General features: G+C 29.0%; 3 protein-coding genes across 6 annotated transcripts in view; 1 reads left to right on the forward strand and 2 right to left on the reverse strand.

The window, feature by feature from the left end:
* Window positions 1–14,923, forward strand: part of LOC130673720 (neuropeptide F receptor) — a 47,452-nt gene extending 32,529 nt beyond the window's left edge. For 2 of the 4 annotated variants that reach the window (XM_057478881.1, XM_057478905.1), the window contains 2 exons: window positions 2,854–2,988; window positions 13,035–14,923. In XM_057478881.1, the coding sequence (XP_057334864.1) occupies window positions 2,854–2,988; window positions 13,035–13,317 (418 nt within the window). In that variant the 3' untranslated portion in view covers window positions 13,318–14,923. The remainder of the gene's footprint in view (window positions 1–2,853; window positions 2,989–13,034) is intronic. The other 2 variants (XM_057478889.1, XM_057478897.1) reach the window with 2 other exon arrangements.
* Window positions 14,924–17,793: 2,870 nt separating this feature from the next.
* LOC130663041 (prion-like-(Q/N-rich) domain-bearing protein 25) lies at window positions 17,794–22,544 on the reverse strand. The gene is made up of 9 exons (XM_057462087.1): window positions 22,375–22,544; window positions 21,729–22,302; window positions 21,382–21,630; window positions 21,029–21,280; window positions 20,543–20,791; window positions 20,224–20,472; window positions 19,743–20,153; window positions 18,145–18,393; window positions 17,794–18,056 (listed from the first exon to the last, which is right to left on the reverse strand). Exons 2-9 carry the CDS (start codon window positions 21,877–21,879, stop codon window positions 17,794–17,796), a joined length of 2,073 nt encoding a protein of 690 aa, XP_057318070.1. The 5' UTR covers window positions 21,880–22,302; window positions 22,375–22,544.
* LOC130663048 (epidermal growth factor-like protein) lies at window positions 22,040–22,949 on the reverse strand. Its single transcript, XM_057462101.1, has 3 exons — window positions 22,712–22,949; window positions 22,375–22,626; window positions 22,040–22,302 (listed from the first exon to the last, which is right to left on the reverse strand). Exons 1-3 carry the CDS (start codon window positions 22,947–22,949, stop codon window positions 22,040–22,042), a joined length of 753 nt encoding a protein of 250 aa, XP_057318084.1.
* Window positions 22,950–24,357: the final 1,408 nt, after the last annotated feature.

A 24,357-nucleotide genomic window follows, 5' to 3' on the forward strand; every position in this document is an offset into this window, starting at 1 on the left:
TACGGGTTACGGACACATTTTCTACTGCTTGACGGGAAAAGTTTTTTTTACATTTTGATGTTTTTTTAGTTATTTAATACTTTAAATTGGTCTTTATAAGGAATAAAATTAATCCTTATTAAATTCTCTATCCGATTATGTATTATTTGGTTAAGCTCCGTGGACTAACAAGAGTAAAACAGTAAGAACAGTAACGAAAAAGAGGCAAACTGAATTCTTCGATCGTAAAACACACTCTAATGCTTTGCATTAAGAATCGTGTAATAATGCTTCGCATTAAGAGTCGTGCAATATATGATAGATTAATAATTCAGTACCTTTATAATCTCATCGGATTACAGATTCATAATAAATACTAGGGATTGAGGTTAAATTTTCTCTTGTAATTATTATATAATTATGTTTATAAGCTCGCGGACATATGAAAATGTATTTATAATTACTTTTAATTAGCAATCCTCTTTAATGAGGAGATGGTGGAAAAAAGGTCTCGCAATTGCAACAAAAAAATTTATTATTTTTATAAAAAGAAGAAAAAAAGGTAATTTATGTCTATAGTAGATCAATCTCACTCTAGCAAAAAATAATGAACGAAAAAAGATTTATTATATATTTTTTTTCTACTTGACATCCTTTATTTTCCGTTGTATTATTCGTAGGGAAAAACTACCTTCTATTACGGTGAACTTTAGTTCCGAGAGATTTATCCTGGATGATTTTATTTCTGCAACGCCATTGGTATTTTTTCATTATTTTTTTACTCCATACCCTTGAGATCAAAATAATAACTTTTAAACCTTTTTTTTTAGTTTTCACGCATCAATGATTTTAAAGTTACCAACATATAATTTCGTTTTTACATTTACGCATTTATTATATTAACTCGAAGTTATGAAAAAATTGTGTAATTCTAGAAATTTCTCTGAAAACGAATTAATGAAATGTTTACTGATTCAGACAGTAGTTTTTTTTGTCACTGCTAATCTAGTAGTTTCAGATTAATTAGTGAAATTATCACTAATGGAATTAATCATTTTAATTACCGTTTTGCACTAAAAATTAACTACTTTGTCAGTGGCTCAATTTTTCACTGATAACTTTGTATTGCACACCTCAAGCGCGAAAGCGCAGGTGCGCTTTATGGACGGTTTTTTTTATTCGACTATTTTACTCCTATAAAAATCTTTCTACAGTATTTTTATTCCACCAAGATAGGTAAAATTGTATACTAGCATATAGAGAATTTATTAAGGAACAATTTAAACCCAAAATTAAGTCGATTCATTATTTTATTCGTTTAAAATGGCAGGGTACAGAAGTTTGTGCTTAACGATAAGAATAAAAGAAAAGAATTCGCCCAAATTTCTCTATATCAAAGTTACGATCGCGAGCAAATTCACATGAATTAAATTAACAGATGTATTCAAATATTTAATGCCATAAAAGGATGCTGAAATTGAGGTTGTGAAAAAAATATGTCAATAAGCCAATCAGCAAGATAATTAGCAAGACAATGAGCAAGACAATTAGCAAGACCACCAGCAAGACAAGTAGCAAAACAATGAGCAAGACAATTAGCAAGACCGCCAGTAAGACAATTAGCAAGACCACCAGTAAGACAAGCAGCAAAACAATGAACAAGACTATTAGCAAGACCGCCAGTAAGACAATGATCAAGACAATTAGCAAGACCACCAGCAAGATAATGAGCAAGACAATTAGCAAGACAATGAGCAAGACTATTAGCAAGACCCACCAGCAAGACAAAGAGCAAGAACACCAGCAAGACAATGAGCAAGACAATTAGCAAGACCCACCAGCAAGACAATTAGCAAGACCACCAGCAAGACAATGAGCAAGATAATTAGCAAGACCATCAGCAAGACAATTGTCGTTGTCGTACTGGCAGTCTTGCTAATTATCTTGCTGGCAGTCTTGATAATTATCTTGCTGGTGGTCTTGCTAATTGTCTTGCTTATTGTCTTGCTGGTGTTCTTATTGATATATGTTTTTCACAACCTCAATTTCGACGGCTTTAATAACACTCGACGTTTGAATATATCTTTTAATTTAATTTACGTGAATTTGCTCGCTATCGTCGTATTAATATAGAGAAATTTGCGCGAATTTTTTTCTTTTATTCTCATTGTTGAACACAAACTTCCGTACCCTGATAATTTATCAGTGAACTTCACTAATAAGTTCAGTGATTTTGTTTCACTGCAGTGATCAGTTAATTACACTAATTACTTACTTACCATTTCACGGAAACAAACGGATTTTTACTGGTTAAACTACTGAAAAAATTTCACTGATTCAGTCAGTGATAAAATTCAATCAATTCGTCATGATATATGTACATGTGGAAAAAATAATAAATATTCACTATTTCATTTTTAGGAGTTGGCAATGATTAACATTGTGGGTTACAGTGGTTTCAAGTTCACACAATTTTACTTTTTTAAAAAGAGTCATATTTGAAAAAAATTTTTTTAGTTACTTCTACCCTATCAGTACAAACTCTTTTCGTTTTTTACAATAAAAAAAAAATTGTAGATAACTTTTTTTTATAAAATTGCTAGATTAAAATTATGTTTATTATTATTATTATTTACTTAAATAAAAGAAAAAAAGGAAGATACAATATTTATTTTAAGTTAAGGGTAAAAGCTTTCGCATGTCTAGTAAATAGACGGATAATATTGCTAGTCCTTTGTTTTATTACCTCATATTTAATACAGACGTAAAAATATTTTTGTTGCTTATCCAAAAAGCTAGGAAATACTTTTAATATAATTTTATAAATTATTGCGTTATAAAAATGTAAAATATATATATTTTATAATATTGCAGACTGGCCAAATTAGCATTAGTCGAAACAGAAGAAAATGAAGGTCACTTTGACATTACTTATACGATGTTTGTTTGGCTCGGTTTTATTCCAACAGTTTCTACGCCACTCCTTTATGCGTCTTGGCAAATGAGCAGGTATGTTAATAAATAATAAATACCAATAAACTTGAAAAATTATTTTTGTCAATATAAAATTTTCCTATAAAATTCATAGCATGAAAAAATTATAAAGAATTACTCTTATGTTCACTCGGAGATTTTTTATATTAAACAGAAAAATAAAAAATAAATAAAAATTAATAATGCCGAGGACGGGGTTCGATCCGCATACCTTTGAATAACGCAATGCAGTCGTCATATTTTTCATTTACTGCCATAAATTATTTATGTGTTAACCTTCGGTATTCATAGTCACAAAGCTAGTAAAGTATTTGTATAGCTTATATTTTTGCTGAAAACTGAAAATAAATTTTTAATGCAATAGAAAACGAAAGTATTAAAAAAAAAAAGTTTTGAAAAGTTTATTAAACTAATATGTATATAAAACATAGAAACGCTCATCGATAAATATATATAAATTTTATTATTCATTAGCAAACATACATAGTCAATGTAACGAGCTAATTATTAATGATGTGTGCAGACTTTCAGAATCGCGGTATTGTTAATTATTAAATTTATTTATTTCACTCCATATTCTTTATTTACAAAACAGTAAGCTCTAGTTTTATTTTATTTAATTAGTGTTATATATTTTGTAGTATTTTAACTATACGATGTACCGACTTTTACTTTGTTAAAATATTAAAATTCAATAGAGTTATGTATTAAATATAATACAATCACCGGAAATAACTGTCTACAGTAATTAATTTAAATCAGGATAGAGGAATATGTAAAGTTTTATTCGTAAACAAACAAATTACTTTACGTTTACTGATTTTAATAAAATTGATAGATAAAAATTATCGATTGCTAAGACCAGAGTATTTAAATATATTACTCATTAATTCGGGTGTAGCCAAAAAAGACTAAGGAGCATTGGGCAGCGGATAGGACTTGCGCGGATCAGGGTTCGAGTCTCGGTTACGGCAAAACAAAATTAAAAAATAAATCCTACACATTATTCTCTTCTCGGATTTTGAGACACCACAGGAATTTACAGTTTCAATACACAATAAATGATAATAACTAAAATAAGTATAAATTTTATTGCACAACTCAATTGCGAAGCAATAAGATGTGTTCTGCTAACGCTTACTCGTCTCAGCTGATTCACTCACGTGAAAATCATATGTTTATACTTTTCATACTGAATTAATAAAAATCACTCACCCATAAAAATGAAATTTTTATTGTAACAATATTGGCTTTAAGGTAAGAGCCTCTATACCCGCTCACTTTTTGTTGGAGTGAGACTAAATCACTCAATATAAATTAATCAATAAAATGAAAAGCCATCTTTTTTTTAAAGTTATTTTTTGAAGTTTCGAGTATTAGAATAAAATTTTAGTTTGATTAATGTTGATAATTAATTTTTTCAATAAGGTCCTTGACTGTAACCCATAGTCGTTCACTAAAAGTAGTGATGTACCATTACTTGATTAACACATGGCCCTGTAGTCGCTCAAAGACAATATCAATTAAACTATGATAAGTTTATTAATTTGGAAAATAATTTACAAATTATACTACTTTATTCTTTCATAATATAAAATTTCATGAATTTTAAAAGTGTATTTAATAAGATATGGTCATAACAATTCTTAAAAAATTTGACGTAACCTAAATTTAATCTAACTAATGAACGTTAAAGTAAAAAATACCCGGCTGAGCGCGATTTTGGAAATAGTCATTTAATTTAAATTTATAATCTATTATAAAATAATTTGATACATCATATTTTAATATATTTAGATTTACAAATAATTATTTATCCATGATAATATTTTTAGTTGTAATTATTTTTTATAAAAATTATAAAAAAACGCCTTAAACAGTTAAAGTGAGCGACTAATGGTACTGAGCGGGGGTGTCACGCTTAAATAACCGACGACAAAATAACCGAATGACAAAATAACCGACGACAAAACACACAAAAACCATGATAAAAGGGCGGTTATTTTGTCATTTGGTTATTTTGTCATTAGGTTATTTTGTCGTCGGTTATTTTGTCTTTGGTTGAACTGTTACGCAACCCTGAGCGGGTATAGGGTCTTTTACTGTACTTCAATGTTTTATTACAATCACGCGGATTAGGGTTCGAATTTTGGTTACGGTAAAATAATTAAAAAAAAAAATGAATGCTCAACACGATTCTTCAATTTTTCTAATTATTCCATCCTAATTTCCAATTGAATATTAATATTCCGTTTGAGCATTATTTCAAACCCCTAAAAAACTATATTTAGTAAAGTTCTATCTATTTTTTTTTTTTTCACTCTCATGAACAATAAGTCGTTTGCTATTTTAAATTTAAATACTTATCTACAGTCACGTCCTTTTCATTTCAATTAATTTCTTTCTACGCCTATTTTATGCAAATACATGTTTATCACAATATACTCTCATGAAAAATGTATATATCATTATTATTATTATACCGAATAGTCTCATTATTAAAATTATTATTCTCATTATCACTTTTATTGGTGAGTGAGTCATAAAATTCGATAAATATTTAATATCTAGTTCCTTTTTTTTTCTATCCTTCCTTTCTTGAACTGAGGGTTCGATGACACGTGAAATAATAATTCTATTGATTCCAATAAAGAAAAAAAAAAAAAGAAAAAAATAGTAATAATAATTTGAAATTTATGAAATATATATAAATTTATATTTTATTTAATTAAAGAGCATATTGTATATCTATTCATCACAAATTGCTCATGCTTTTAAAGCTTTTCTCAAAGGCTGTGATATATAAGAGCGACAGGTCAATGACCGTAAGAAAAAAAACATATAATCAATGATCTTTATAAATAATAATTTATTTTAAATTATATTACCTTTAATGTCAGTGGAAAATTATTAAGAATAATAAATGTAGGATTTTATTTTTTCTAATAGTCTTTTATTCAATTCGCTGAGTTTATGAAATATTTATAGACGTATGAATAAATATCAAGTTTAAGTGTGATAGTGAAAAAATTTCATTCGAATAAATTTTGTTTTAATTGCTTATTGTTTTCAATAGAATTAATTATTAAAATTTTTATAATTACTTTTCATAAAACTTTAAAAAAGATTTCAACTTTTTTTTTTTTTTCAAAATTTAAATGAAAAACTTTAAAATCCCGCGTAATAAAATTTACAAACGTGTTTTTTTTTTATCTCGGCTTCCCCATTCTATTCGCCATTGCCAACTATATATATATATATTCATATATTTGACTGTTATTTTGTAGAGTAATTTTCTTTTTATCATCTACTCGAAATCTTTTACTATATACTTAAAACAAATTTCCGTGTACTTTTAATGATAATTTAAAAGTTCTACTTTATTTTATAGACAAGAGTGGGGTAAAATGAGACACTATATTTTTCATAAATGGGTGGGGAAAATGACATTCTATTTTTTAAACGAAAAAAATATTTTTTGTTAATATTTACACGGTAAAAAATTCGCGGAGTGAATGCGGATTAAATCCGGAGTGAATGCGGAGTGAATAAATTTTTAATTATTCACTCCCCTCAGAGTGACATTCACTCCGCAGGGGAGTTTTCGCGGAGTAGATAATTTATTATTAATTTAATCTCTCCGGAGTGAAATTCACTCTGGAGCGGAGTTTTATAAATATTATTAATAAAAAATAACTCCACTCAATAAAATCGAAGTAAAAACTCGCGTATTACATAATTGATCAGCTGATACGCACACACATACGCACACACATATTTAGACACACACGCGCACTCGCACACACACGCACGCACACATTTGCACACATACACACACACATTTGTTCACATACGCACGCATTTGCACACACGCACACACTTGCACACACGCACATATTTGCACACATACACATTTGCACACACACACACATTTGCACACATGCACACATTTGCACACACGTGGACACACACGCAGATATTCGCACACATCCGAACACACACAAGCACACATTCGCACACACACATGCACGCAAACACACACACTCACACGCACACACACATTGTTTAGCAGTTTAATATAAATTTATTTAAGTATTAAAACTCCGGACCGGAGTGAATTGGGAGTGAAATAAAATCCGCGTCACTCCGCAATCACTCCGCTAAAAAAAACTCCCAATTCACTCCGCATGCGGAGTGATTTTTTTTAAAACTCCGGAACTCCGAGTGGCGGAGTGAATTCGGATTTTAATTTCAATCCGGATTCACTCCGGATTTTTTACAGTGTATATGTACAGTTTCCAGAAAAGTATGGGGTAAATTGGTCGCCTGAGTAATACGATCATTTTAGAATTTTGACAAAAAATTTTCTTTTTTCGCATTTACTAGTTTTTAAATGGTCACACTGTTTAGGGTGACCAACTTACCTCATTTTCTGACGAAAATTCACAAAAAAAATTTTTTTTTGTTAAAAATTGGTGTCTAATTTTACCCCAGTCTCTTGTACATTTTTTTTAAAAAAAAAAAATGCGTGTAAATTTATTTCAAATGGCACCGACCAGTTTACAAAATTAATTATCTTGAGTAATTTAACTTTACCCGTAATTTTTATTTAGTCATATTTTAAATATTAATAAAATATATATAAGAATAAGTAGAAAATAAAAAAAAATTACTATTCATTGACGCAGTTATATAGATGTCTTAAAAAAGTGAAAGGAGGAATTTTTTCTTTTGGTTGTCGATATGAAAGTCATACAATTGATATTCATGACATTTTTATATTTGATATACGTTGTCGCAACTGGAATGTATTATATTTTTAAAATAGAATTGAATTGAGTCGTATTAAAATTTTTATTTTTATATTTACTCGATATTTACATATATTTTGTGTTTAAAGAAATTTATAAATGTATAACTTCTGATCAAATCTATGGAGTTATCTTGTATAGTAACACAATTATACTATCGCGAAAAAGTTTATAAAAAGTTGTTATTTTTAAAATTATTATTATGATAATAATGTTTTTTTTTTATTAAATTATTCATAAGATGGAATATAAAGTTGATGATATTAACTTCGTCAGTTTGTTTGATAAATGTTTGTTTTAGTAAGCGTCGGCATTATTCATTGATCACGACTACTTTACTACCAAAAAGTATATATATATGAGTGTATGTGTACATTTTCGAGCCATAGAAGTTGTGAGCAAACAAAATGATAATAAGTAAAGTTAATATTAATTTATTAATAATAAAAAAAAAATTTTTATTTTTGGAGGCAAAATAGGGTACCCCCTAAAAAATGTGAAAAAAAAATTTCTGGATATTAAATAAATTTGATTAAATTATATTTTACATAATTATTGGATGCAAAAGAAGAAAAACAGACTTATTATCATAAAACAAAAGTCATTAATATTTTTCAACTAACAATCGATTTTTGAAAAAGTTTAACAAAAAAAATAATTCAAAGTAATGCTCAATTATATTTACAAAAGTGATTTTGGAATTTTCGAAAAACATTTAAAAAAAATCGGTCTATCGGTCGACCCTGTGGGCCAGTCCCAAAACTTTCCGCTGTTTTCGAGCTCAAGGAGCTCGCCTCTACCCCAAAGATCAAAATCGGTTCATCCGTTCAAGAGTTATGAATATTTATATACATCCGTACGTACGTACACACATACATACACTCGGACATCATCGTGAAATTAGTCAGAATAGCTTCCTAGAACTTCAAAACGTCAAAATTTCATCGAAATTCGGTTTTTGAAAATCGGACCGAAACCTATAACTTCCCGAATTTTTGAAAATTTCCAATTTTCTTAGCGGGAACTTAAAAAATTTCCAATTTTTTTAGCGGGAAGTTAAAGAAAATTATTTTTTTATAAAATTTTGTGAGTACCCCATATTGCCCCCCATCCCCTATATTAGAAATTTCATTTTTGTAAATGGATGATTCTTAGCAATTGAGTATGAAAAGGATAATCTGCATTGTCAGTTTCTTTAACAATAATCTACATAAATAATAATAATGATACACTCGTGCTGCAACCTATATATTATTTAAAAATTTTCAACTACAGATTATATTATTGGATAATATTTGAGCAAATAACACCGAACGGTGTAAAAAAAAACACTCATACCGAGCAGACCTTGTAACTTGGGGACCATTTTCACACCAAAATTTTTTTACTGTATATTGAAATGTTCAATATACTATTTAATATCTAAATAACATTTATATCGTTATTGATTAAGGTAGTTGTCCTGCTACAATATTATCAAAAGGTTATGAGCCATATGCGCGGTAAGAGTAGGTTATGTGGTCGTTAAAACGAGACATTGCTTTTGTTCGATACTGTACCTGTGAGAAGTTTACTTACACACTACTTATATATACTTATGCACAAATACTGTTGAACATTTTCTTAAATTATAATCTGACAACGTCGCATATGCTCTACCACTTGCTGTATAGTGTACTGAGTATCTGCTTAAATTTACCGCTCAAATAGTACTATGCACACTCGCGTACAGCCTTGTCAGATTGTTTTTTTCCAATTCACCGACATAGATATTGTTTCATTTATTGTTAAACTTTGCGTTGCTATATCTCAGCAATAAGATGGTAAATACTTTTTTTTTTAAATTCAGGACAAATTCATTAATTTTCTGTTAGTTTTTCAAAAGTTTCTGACTGTTAATTTTTTTATTAGAATCATGGACGCGAATTGAAACGCATACTCCTCATTGCTTGCAATTTTAATGATCCGAACTTCGATTTAAAATATCTCGAATTAGAGATGATCGGTCGACTTCAAATTTTAATGGTAATTGTATCTTAATACCCTTAATAAGTATACAAAATTTTAAAACTTTTTGACACTATGCTCATGACTCGACTACTAGCTTAAGTAATTAAAAATCTACAATATCATTTGTTGCTCATTAATCAAAATTATAACGAGTAAAACGGAATGATGTAAAAAAATATATATTACACCGTGTTAAAATTACACGAATGGATGTTTTACACCGTTATTTTACAGTACACCGCCGTGTAAATTTCTGGGGGGCCATTTTTACACCAAATTTTTTTACACTGTATGTAAATTATTCTCATTAATCTGTTAAGTATTAATAAAATTCATCATTAAAAATTATGACCGGACGTAATTATTTTATAGTCATCCCATCAACTCGCACATGACCCATAAAAAACGACACCCAAAAAAAAAAAAACCTTTTCATTACAGTCTAAATAATTTTCGTCTTATTAAAATAAAATGTTATTTTTATCTCATTAACAAAAAATAAATTTCTGAATAATTTCCACGTCTTCATTTAATTCCGTAATATTAAAAATTATAAACGTTACACTTAGCTCCCTATTCAAAATAAATTATATTAAACAGCTCGATTTGAATAATAAATAAATAATTTTTAATTAAAATAAAAAAAATCCACTTAAACCTTGTGAATTATTAAATTTCACGATCGCATCCACTTGGCATTCCCTTCCCAAATTATTTAAATTAGCTTCAGTATAAAATCTCAGGTGATTCCTTTTATCTCGATTCATATATACCAGCTTTATATTCCACATTCTTATGCATACTCATTACAAGTCCTCTTAATTTATTTACCGGCACTGTTTCCGTTTACTCTACTAAGTGAAACAATTTTCGAGTTACATTTTCCTCCACATTCACTTGAAATTTATCGCCCCAGGCTTCTTCTATCACCAAAATAATTACACAAATTAGTTTGAAAGTATGCTTCAATTAATTGACCCGCTAAAATTGATAAATAAAATTGATTTATCATAAAGTTAAATAGTGTAATTAGTTAAGTTATTAAATATCGTTGATCAGTGATATTGAATTTATACTTGCAATGTGGATCAATAACGCTCGTTGCGGCTCAAGTGGTTGCAAGCGAATTAGCTCCGGGAAATTATTACCCTCCAATGACGAACTCGAGTTATTAATTTTTTTATCTCGGTTTTCTTTTATTTATTTTTATCGAATAATGGGCTTCAATATAGATTTTTTAAACTTTACTTTATATGATATCATCTTAATATAGTTGTAAGAAAAAAGTTTTACATATAATGATCAAAAGTTTATAATTTTATAGAGTTTTTTCGCATTTTATTATTGCTATTTTTATTACCCGTTTAAAAAAAATCGTTAAAAAATTTTTGATAAGTGTGAACTTCAAATTCAAAATTATTCTAAACTTTGAGTTTATCATATTCGGGATTTGAAAAAGTTTATTAATAAAAAAAATTTTCAACCTCTTGACCGTGTTCTTGACTAGTAAGTCAAAAAATATTCATAATTGGTTTTAAAATAATCAATTAGAAGTTCAAAAGTGTCTTGAGTTTGGAAATTCACTATTATGCGCCTTATTAGAACATTTCTCGAATAAATTTTTTTTACACGTGTATTGTTTTTTTATTGTTACAACGATTATTATTGTTAATGGTGTTTGTATTGTTGTCGTTGTTATTTTTGCTGTCGGTTTTATAATTCTCATTATTATTTTAATCCATTTCGTTGTTGTTGTCTTCTCTGACTCCAAAATCTTATTTGGAATGATTCAATCCATGCCAAAGTGTATATCTATATACACTTAATTTTGCCAACTTTGAATTGTTTTGGATCGTGTTTGAATTATTTTAAGTTAGGTTTCTCAATCAGGGATTACTGTCGTTTTTACAATTTCCATTGTTATTTGTATTGTTCTGTACTGAGAGAAAAGTGCATGGTTATGGTAACTAGAAAGGGACGGCAATGAAAAAATAGTCATCTTAACTAATATTTCTAGTTTCTTGAACTATATCATAGTCCCCGAAACTATTTGAAAGTAGTAGTTTTAATTAAGCATTTGTTTTGTTGAGGTAACTATTTAATATTAGTTCTCAGAACTTATACTTCAGCAGAATCACAAATGTTTCAGCAATTGTACGATTATAATTTTATTAATTTAGCATTATTTAAGTCGTCGACGAATATAATTAAGGATTTTTCTACATTATTTTTTTGTAATAAGAATACTATTTTTTACTTAGTTACGTTCGCTATTGTCATTGTTCATTGAACTATAACACAGTTAAAACAACTATGATATCATCGTACACTTAACAACTATATATTAGTTATCTGAACTGGGAGTAATAGTGGAGTCTTCATCAAACTATGTTTTTCATAGTTCAGAAAACCAGTTTTTTCTCTCAGTGTGATTGATTCTGTTGCTGTTGTTGTCATTGTTCTTGTTTTTGTTGTTCTTGCTGCCGTTGATGTAGTTTTTATAATTTTTATTATTGTTTTTATTAATTTCATTGTTGTTATCGTTTTTATAATTCTCATTATTGTTTTTATCAATTTCGTTGTTGTTGTTGTTGTTGTTGTTGTTGTTGTTTTGCTGTCGTTTCTGTAATTTTCATTGTTGTTTGTATTGTTCTTATTGATATTGTTGCTATTGTTCTTGTTTTTGTTGTTTTTGCTGCCGTTAATGTCGTTTTTATAATTTTTGTTTTTGACGTTGATTTCGTTTTTATAGTTTTCATTGTTATATTTATTGATTTTATTGATGTTGTTGTTGTTGTTGCTGCCGTTGATGTTGGTTTTCCCATTAAACAAAATGATTCATTCAATGATGAATGTATATCTATATAGTAGTAAAATTGAATCGCTTCGAGTTGTTTCTTTTAGTCAGGATTACAATTTTTATTGTTATTTGTATTGTTCTCATTGATTATGTTGTTGTTGTTATTGGTATTGCTCTTATTAATTTCGTTGCTGTTGTTGTTATTGTAGTCGTAGTTGAAGGAGTCGGTTTTATTATTGTTATTTGTCGTTATTTTTCCAACGATCATTATGATTATCATTAATATTGATGTTATTGTTTGCGTAGTCATCGATATGATTATTATAACTATAAATATTGTTTAAGTTGTTGTTATTATGATTAATTTTATTATAATTACTCTTTTCATTATTATTTAACGAAAAAATAACATAAATAATATTTTATTATTATTATTTCAGACCAACAAAAGAACGTTTGAAAGGATATTTCCAATCTTCAAGTCGAAGACTGACAAAGGTTTGTGAGGAGGGTGTAAGTATATCTACACGTCGTTCATTACATCAGAATAACATACATTCCGGATTGGCTAACGTCGCTTATACACAACATCCAAGAACAACAAACAACAGTTCAAATGGTAGTAATGAGGGTGAGGGCATTCATTGTTCACCTGGTAACTTAAGTATACGCAGCGCCGAATTTGATAATAATAATGCACAGATTATGTATCTTGTACGTTAATTACCATCATTATTATTATTGTTATTATTATTATTATTATTATTATTATTATTATTATTATTATTATTATTATAGTGATATATTGATTTGATCCATTACGTAAAATGCTACACCAGGGTTAACACTGAGGAACAATGTTTATATTGAATTACCTTTTACATTATTCAATAAGGTTCAGTGGTCCTTGAATGATACCCTAACAAAATATTGTTGAGGCTTCACAAAAAAATTTTTTGTTATTGAAGACAATATTTTGAGCTGAATTCAAAGCTTTGCTTAATAGAAACGTGTAGCTTAACAAATAACAATATATAAATTTCTTAAAGTTATATTAAAATTTATAATTATAAATGAATATTTTTTTATTAAAAACTAATCAAAATTTTGTTGTATTTTATATTTTTATTTAAGCGTGGAAATAGAAAAATAATATAAATCTAACAGTTCAATAGAATTGTAAATAGTCTGTTAATTTTTAAAAATTCCTCTAGTCGATTTACAAATTTTAACATTTTTTGGATCATCCGAGAATTTCGATGTCCGGCTAGTACATAAAAAATAGTTAATGCAATTAATTCAGGAAGAAATATAATAATGGATGGAGTTTAAGTCTCACTCGATGTAAATTATCAGCACATCCAAGGTCGTTTATTGAGTAACGTCACTTTTAAATGAGCGCTACCTTATCAACGTGAAAAATTTTTCCAAGAACGTATATGCGTGGTAAATTAACCATAATGCGCATGTGCAGATCAATTGAGCTGGCGCAGAGTATGTTTTGTTGAAATTAAGAACTTGGACTGTATGGTGCTGCCACAGACAAAACTCGGCATTTTTCTTCTTGCATTAATTACATAACCTATCATATACATCTAGTAAGAATTAGTATTATACTCTCGTGTGTTGGCACCACCCGCCTTAGGTTCGTGTCCACAACTTCACTCTCGAGTATAATAATAAGTTCTACAAGATCGGTAAGACACTACAATGCCGTAATTAAAAATTTATCAAATAAAGCACTACCTCTCTGCTTCGCGTTCGAGGGGTGCAATAACTAGCTACAGATACTATTAATTTCAAGCTTGAAAAGTACAACGAATTAGTTGAAATTTAAAAAATACCTTGCCATGGAATCGAACCGGTGATCTCTCGATACCCAGTACCAAATCACTGCATCAACTAAACCACAGCAGGCTTCGTGATTTAAATTATTCTTTACATCTGTACTATGTAAAATCTAGTAATTTGATTAAAATTACCACTATAATATCTAAATTGTCATATGAAAGCTTTTATTTCTTATACACGGAAAGAAATTTTTCGCGGATACCACTATGTTGTATGGTCGATTCTACCATACTGTATGGTAGCAAAGATTTTTTCATTCGTTTAAAAATTGTGAGTATAGATGATTTGACCATCACGGGAATGGTAACATTCACGATAGTCATGGCGGATGAGCCTATGTCAGTATGGGCGTCAAGCCCATACTGCTTGGCGGTATCCACAATGCTTCTGGTAGATAACGCTATTCAATATTGTCAAATTACTTATGCTAATATTGTAGTATTACCAAAGTTTATTTGATTCAAAAAATAGGTTATACTCCCATGAAAAAAATTTATAAAAAAAATATATGTTAAAATATTACAAAAATATATTTTTCATATAAAAAATATGTATTAAAAATACATAAAAAATATATAAATATATATAAAAGATGTATAAAAAATATATTTTAAATTGCTAACCTTTAGCTGATTTTCATATATTTTTTATATGTTTTAAATGTATTTTGAATGTGTTAAAAATATATCTTAGAATATATAAAAAAATACATATATAAAAATATAAAAAATATATATAAAAATTATATTTTTACTGTAACTAACAACTTAGAAAAAAAAATTTATAAAATTTATATATAAAAGATATTTTTTATATACGTTTTTTTTATATGTTCATAACTATATTTGGTATGTATTTTTAATATGAATTTTCTTTTATATGAAGAATAAATATTTTTTATATTTCAACATGCACCTTTTTTTATAGTAAATTTAACGTTTCAGGTATGAGGGATCATTTTTTTTTTAAATTAAAAAAATTAATTAAAAATCAAAGTATAAATTTTTTCAAATAAGAATTATTTCCTAATATAACCTGTGATCACTTGTTTACATAAATATATTTTTATCTATTTATCGACGAAGTATTGCAGCTACATCTATGCGGTATTGGTAGTAATCCGATAGTGTATTGACTACCGCACAAAGATCTATTGCGGAATGCCCTAGTGGCATTGCCGTTTCTTCAATGTAGTATGGGTCTCAAGCCCATACTTATCTGGTCAATTCTGCAATACAGACATGTAAGCTACACAAAATTTTCTGTACTATACAGTATGGTGAATAAAGCCATACTTATGGTACTTGCTGCAATACTGTAATAAGAGTATGGTGATAAGTACCATACATTTCTTTCCGTGTAGAAAAATGACTTCTTAAGTCAACTTTTATTTGATTAAATATTTTAATGCTTACTATTATTATACATGAGCATTCGTTTTTGCATTAATATTAAAAAAATATGTTGCGCCATATTTCGTTCTTTTCAAATACTTTTAATTAAAAAATTTTTATTCAAGTTTGAAAAGTAAAATATTTAATCCAACGAACTTTTCTCTTTGGCCACTTGATATATACATATATATTTATAATTTAACGATTTTTTTTTGACTTGTGATAAAAATAAAAATTATAAATATTTTTGACTACAATAAAATTGTAGAATCGAAATATTTTTTATTAGTCATAAATAATTATAAAAATTTAATATTTTTATTAATAAATAAAATTATAAATTTTATTAGTGGAAATTTATAAAGAAATGATTAAAAAAAAAAAAAAATTAGTGATGGTATAAAATGAAATGTAATAATATGTAATATTTGTGTATTTTAAAAATATATGAAACGAAATAAATAAATATGCATAATTTATTTTCAAATTAATCAAAATATGAGTCCACTGATTTATTGGATAGCAATGGAGATTGATTATCGTTTTTTTTTTTTTTTTTTTTTTTTTCGTAATAGAAAAGTTGAAGCATGACAAGAAGTTGAGGAAAAAGTGTATGATAAGAAAATAAAGAAAAAGAAGGGTGAGTAGAAGCAAAAAATGAAGGGAAAAAAAGCTAAGATAGAACGAAGAATGTTAGAGCTTAAATGTGGCTTTGGTTAATTCGATCTGGGTGGATTTCGTCTAACAACACTGACTGGAATTCTCAATCTGTTTCCATACAATACTTATGAGCTTCACGCTGTGCACAATAAGTCTTTCTAAGAAAGTGTAATTTAACAATCTTGAAGAAACAAATCAATCCGACAGGAACCAGAAAGATCCTTGGGATCATTCTTTGATAAATAATTTTTCTTTATAAAAAATAGTTTCGATTTATTTGGAACAAACTGGCTCAAGTTATGTTGGTAATTTTTATAATGCTTTAAAACTGTGAATTTCGATATAACTTACACTTTCAGGTGTATAGTGAACACAAAAATTGTCAGTCATACAAATTCCGTAGATGTATAAAAATTAGCCATACCCATGTGTGCTGCATGTGCGATTCATATATGAAGCATCGTATCTATATAAAGAGTGCATATGATCCATATATGCTTCATATATACTCCATATATGATTTATATATGTGTTATATATATCCATATATGTATAGAACACATATGATCCATTTATTAAGAATACATGATTCACATCTGGCCAGCTTTCATGCACCATTTATATATGCGTCATTTACTCCCGTATGTAAACCATATATGGCTCATATATACTTCACATAAGCCGATTTTCGTATGTGATCTATGTATAATTCATATATGCGGCATATATGCTTATGTATAGAACCCATATGCTTCATATATATTCAATTTTTATATATGCTCTATGTATGATTCATATATGCTTATGTATAGAACACATATTTATGATTAGGATATGAAGTATATATGCTTTATAAATGGCCAGTTTTAATGTATTCTCTATATATGCGTCATATATTCCCATGTATATACCATACATGATCCATATATACTTCGCATAAGCCGATTTTCGAATATGCTCGATATATGATTCATATATGCGTCATATATGCTTACGCATAGAGCACATATATATGATTCGAGCCACGGCGACTCTCTTATCGTAACCGATTTCCGTTACATTGCATTAAATTAATTTATCAAAAATAATTAATTTAATTTAATCAATAAAATATTACGGGGACGTAACATTAGATAGTTTAGTAAATTAATATTAATGAATTCTAAGAATAATAAAATATAGTACTGAATTTGAAAAAATTACAATCTATTATTATAAATTTTGACTTGCATTTCTGCAGAAAATCAATGTAGGTAGATTGTTTTTTCAATATTTTATTAATTTAGCATCATTTTTAATAATCCGGTGATTGCACACATAAACTGTTGGATACTTTTACATAACCAGACTTACACTCACAACTATTATCTATACAATCAGAATTATTTATGACACATTGCCCTTGTAGCCAACAGAATCCACCTAAAGGCGGTCCACATGATTTGTCTGCTAATAAGATATGATGTGGCTTGCAAACACATTTTTCATTAATTGAGCAATCCATATGTAACGCATCTCTACATTCTGAACGTTCAGAGCAATCAGCTAGCGATGATGCTAAAAAAATTATACGTTAACACAGAATAAACAAAAAAAACTTTAGGTAAATTCATTTAATTTTTTATTTTTCCATAAAATTGCTTACTTTCTGCGCAATGTAAATCAGATGCTGGTAGATATGGGGATTCGCATTGACATGTATTATTCACACAACTAGAATTTTCAATATAACAATAATCATCGTTCAAACAAGATCCTCCAATGATTACTGTGCACGTAAATTTATTTAGTGGTGTACTGTTTTCATTGCAAACACACGTTTTACCATTCGAACATTTTGCGTTTATCAAAAAATTACAGTCTACATCCGATTCACATGACATTCCCAATGAAACTTTAACAAGAAATAATGTTATATTCAATAAGTATATCAATTTCTTATATAGAATCAAAAATATATAACCCGATAAAAAATGTTTAGATCCAAGCATATATGATTGGATCCAAACAGTCAGATATGCTTGGATCCAAATTTTGGCGCGATCCAAGCGAATCCGAACAGATCTGACAATATCCAAAGAGATCCAAACAGATCTCACTATATTCACGACTATATAAGTGTATCCAGGCAGATCTGCGTAAACGTCGATCTTTAAAAAAATCTACATAGATTTAAGCACATATATCTAAAGAAGTTTCACTACATTCTAATGAATGCATGTATAAATATATTATACTTTAGACCATTCTAAAAACAATGTCTACTCAAATCTTGGATCTTATTGCTATTACCTCTTAATGCTTTTGATGAACCTATGTATAAAATATAATGAATATTTTCGTAAACTTCTATCTATTACATGGGACTAAATATATTTCATTTCCCTTAATCTATATAGTTAAATGTAAACAGATATAATACTACCAATGTGTAATAATTTATTTTCGGAAATATTTATTTCTGCTTGGATAAAAATTTCTAATTTTCGTATATTACTCAGATATTCGTGTAGAATTAGATAAAAAACTCTGTATTTAATGTCTTATCCGCAGTAGAACCCCGACAGTTCGACAATTCAGGAGCCTTAGCTGTATTTAGATATTATTGGATCTGACCAAATTTGACTACATATAGACACACTTTTTTGGATATAGTCATTAATTCTTGGATATACGTATATCTGCTTGGATATGAATTATTTTTGCATCTATATACCCACATACATACAGTTGGGTCTGATATATATATTGTAACGAATGTGAAACTGATCTTTTAAATATTTGAATAGCTAGAAAACAAATGCCTTTTTCTCTTATTTTTATAGATACGCGACAAAAGTCAGTCAGTCTTATATTGACAGTTTAACAGCAAACATTGTATCTCAATAAACTATATATTGCTCTTGCTTTCTCTTACTGCTGTTAATTGTGGTGTTGTTATTTCTAATATAAGTGTGTTATCATTGTAGTGTATAAGGGATATTAATTTAAGATACCAACCACTACAATATATATACTTGTATATGCTTGGATATAAGCATATCTGCATGGATATCAATTTTTATATTTGCTTATATATAGTTCGATCTGAGCAGATATAATTATATATGCTTATATCTAGCAAGATCAAATATTTGGATATAAACAGATATAACGAGATCCAGACATATCTGGTTGGATCCAAACGTTTTTTATCGAGAATCCATGTTTTCAAATATAAAAAAGGAGAATATTTGTACTTACCCGCCCTACATCGATTATTAGATATTGATGCAAAGTTATTTTTACATCTACATCTGTGCAGATAACAAAAAGAATTATCTGGAATGCAATCTTCATTTTCAGTACAATAACCATCTATAATTGGTTGACAGGAACCATTCAATTCAATGTAATTTGGTTTACAGATACATGTTTGATTTTTTGAACAATATTTACGCACTAAATCGCCACATTCGCAATTTTTACGGCAAAAATCCCCTGTTACATCGCACCGTTCTATTGCAGGACAGGTACTGTCTTTTATCGGTTCACAAGTAGTTTCATTAACTGAGACATAATTTTTCATGCAAACACATTTTTTATCCATTGAACATTTTGCATGTTTTATGGCGTTACAATCTAAATCACAATTACAATCTCCTTTCAAACGCTCTGAAAAAATAGTAAATTAACGCGGATATAAACTTGTTTCCAATATGTTAATCTATCTAATTATATTAACCTGGTATGCAATTATTATTGGACTGAAATAAATAATTATGTTTACATCGACATTTATTGTAAATGCAAACAGCATTTAATGTTGCGCATGCTCTGTCGTTCGAACATGGTTCATTTAACAAAGGTGCACACGTTGTCTCATTTAATGCAATGTAATTTTCATTACAAACACATTCATGATTCTTTGAGCATACAGAATGCATTACATCACTACAGTCGTCATTATTATCACACAATATTCCTAGATAGCCTTGTTTTAGGTAAAAATAAATGATTATGTCACGAATTTCGAGTGCAACATTTGTAATTAATATACTTACTTGACAAACATTCGTTATTAGATTGACGTACAAAGCCATCGGCACATTTGCAAATTTCATGGTCACAAACACTGTTGATGGGATAACAATCTCTATTTTCCATACAATACTCGCCTATAAGTGATGCACATGTTGTTCTGTTGAACTCAAAATAATTCGATTCGCAAACGCATTTATTTTTTTTAGAACATTTCGCATGTTGTATTTTCGTACAGTCAGTGTTTCCTTCGCACGTAAATCCTAACAAGACTTATTGGAAAAAAAAAACGAAACATTAGATAATACAAAAATATTGCACACCTCAAGCGCGAATAAATTGAATGAAAAATTTAAATTACCAATTTAGAAGTTGAATAAAAATTCATAATAAAAAAAATAAAATAAAATAAAAGTAATGATTAAAAATCAAATGAGTGATTAACGTTTGCACTTTTGGATTTTCCAACATTATTTTTTTCATTTATGTTTTTCACGATGTATACTTACGGGGTAAGCATCGACCATCAGAGTGTTGACCATAGTAAGGTCGGCATGAACATTGGTTATTAATACAGATTGAATTACTCGCGCCACATGGTTCATTGTAACGACAAGGTTCACCCAATAACGGAGCACAAGATATTTTATCAACCTTTACATAATTGTGCTTACAACGACATTTGTTGTATTCTCTGAAGCATCTGGCATTAATTAATACTTTGCAATCGTTGTCGTCGTCACAATATTCATCGAACAAACCTAAAAAGTAATTAAAATCATTTAATAATTCCAAAACTGGGCACTGTTTTCGTAAATCTCGATTTGTCGTTGAGTGATCTTCATTTGTAAGCCGCTATTACCAGTAAAACATTCATCGTTTGATTTTTCTATGAAACCATTATTGCATCGACATGTATGGTTAATACAAGCAGAATTATTTGTTATACATTGTTCATCATTCCAACAGTATTCACCTAGTAATGGAACACACGCCGTATCATTCAAGGGAACGTGATTCGATCGACAAGTACATTGTTTACTTTCCGAACATATTGCATTGCACAAATTTCTACAATCGTCATCATATTCACAATTCCATCCTAACAAAGCTGTAATCATATAATAATAATAATAATTTATTTTTAATTCAATCTGATGGAACGAATGAATTTTTCTTATGTTTTGTCACCGTTCTCAAAATACACACTTGGTAAACATTGTTTATTGTATAAAGGTGAATAAAAAGCTTCACATTCGCATCGATTATTAATACATTGTGAGTTTGAAATTTTACATTCATTATCTTTTGAACACAATTCACCTATAATTGGCTCACACGATGTTTCATTAAACTGCATATGTTTATCATCACAAACGCATTTATTATCGTTTGAACAAATTCCAAATTTTATTTTATGACAATCTTTATAGTCAAGACAAGGCTCTCCCAAATACGCTATTAAATGTTAACGAACATAATTTTACAACCGTTCTTTATTAATGTTAATAACTAATACACTATAAAAACAATTTACTTGGATAGCATTTGAATTCGTGGTATACATAACCATGCTTACACTGACACTTGTTATCAATGCAAAGAGAATTCCGAATTGCACATGGTTCAAGTTCCTGACAACTATGATTGTACATTGGCGCACATACTGTCTCATTCAGCGTGACATATCTCATATCGCACCGACACTTATTCCGATGACACAAGGAATGATTAATAAATTTAGTACAATCGGTATCACGTAGGCACGACAACGGTGAATCAGCTTGATAATTTTAAAGTAAAAAATTAAAACTTTATTGAATAATATCGAATGTTTATCGAATTGTAAATTTACCTTTTCTACAGCCAGTATTAGAATCAGGAACTAAGTTAGGTTTGCATTTACATTTATTATCAACACAAGTAGCATTCATTCGTATACATTCATCGTTGTTCTCACAAAACCCTTCTAAAAGTGGTGCACAAAACGTTGAATTCAATGCAATAGTGTAACCTGTACATATACATGCACTATAATACGCGGAACACTTTGCATATTTAACTGTTTCGCATTCGCTATCGTCAGAGCAAGGTTTTCCTAGTATCTCTAGAACGTGAAAAAACGTCGATGATAATCTATAAAACTTAGTTTCATTCGATTACTTGATCAATTATTTAATAGATGAGCTTACTTAGTTTGCATTGATCATTAGACACAGATGAATAATCTGCCTCGCATCGACATTCGTTATGAATACAAATAGAATTATCAGGTGCACACTTTTCATTATTTACACAATATTCACCCAGTAGCGGTGCACATATGGTAGAATTTATTTCAATATTGTTAGATCTGCAGATACACAAGCTATTTTTTGAACACTTTGAATGCAATATTCCATCACAATTCTCATCTCGTGTACAAAACATTCCTATATACACTGAAATGAAAATAAAAATTACAACTAATAATAATATTACCGTACAATTTGGTTATAAGTCACCCGGCTATAAGTTACTTCCCCTAAATTTTTTTTCCTCGTCTCGAAATGGTACCACCACCCAAGTTCCATTAACGAAGTTTTTCGGTTGTCGCTAAGGAGATAGTTTCTGCAGTCCTTGTATAGGTTAATCAAGTACCCTGATTAAACAAAACGATTCGTGAGGATTAAAACTGTTTTAATCGTTTTTAATTTTCATGCAGGACCAGAAATTGCTGTATATTATTTTACGATTAAAGACGGTTCATGAGGATTTGAAATTTTTAATCCTCATGAATCGGTTTTAATCGTAAAATAATAAATAATCTTTTGAGGATTAGAGACGATTAATGATAATTACATTTTTAATCGGGGTATGTACGTAAGTAATTAATTAATTAATGTAACTCGACCGAATGTCTCGTCTGTTTTACCATAATATAAGAAAACGAAGTATTGAGCATAATCTCATTATTGGCATTACCCTAAGATCGATGATCAGATCAAAGATCCTTTCGCGTGTGGGTGTCGAACCGACAGCCACAACGAGTCGATATCTCTATGGGCCACACACTTTAGACATCTCAGAAAATATAGAGACTCTGGCTGAAGAGGGCTTGGAGAGGCCCTCCGTGGCATCGGTTCCCTGTACTGGTGAACAGGTTGCTTCAAGATAAATGATGAGGCGCAACTTCTCCTCAACACCCTAAAAAAGGCTCCCTACATTTATAATCACTCAGATTTAAGACATGCTATTAACACAAACTTGCCCTCATCCATCACTGATTATCTTATTTTCGAGCTTTTTGGGCACCATGACTTATAAAATAATCTAGGTGAGGTTTGGACCACTCAGAATATACGTACACTGTAAAAAATGTTGAGTCCGCGTTGTGGTGTGAATGATTTGGTGTTCAAATTTTCAACACTGCCGGTGTGAAAGTTACACGACGCACGGTGTAAAACTTGGGACTGTGTGAATCGGAACGTTCACACCACCAGTGGTGTAAACGTATAAGTTTTTTATTTATTGAAACTCTCGATTACTTCGACACTAGGTATTTAATTATTATTCGATAACTATATCTACATGAATAATAATAATGATGTATTTAGTGCTACAACTTATATATTATTCGATAATTTTCACCTACAGATTATATTATCGGACAATATTTGAGCTAGTAACACCGAACGGTGTGAAAGAAAATACTCATACCGTGTTAAAAGTACACGGCTTGATATTTCTCACTAAGAAAACTTTACACCGTCAATTTACAACGAGCAGACCGTGTAAAGTCCTCGGGTACCATTTTCACACCTAAGTTTTTTTACATTGTAGATAATTAATTAATTAA

This window comes from Microplitis mediator, chromosome 1, assembly GCF_029852145.1.
Source record: "Microplitis mediator isolate UGA2020A chromosome 1, iyMicMedi2.1, whole genome shotgun sequence".
Taxonomy (NCBI): domain Eukaryota; kingdom Metazoa; phylum Arthropoda; class Insecta; order Hymenoptera; family Braconidae; genus Microplitis; species Microplitis mediator.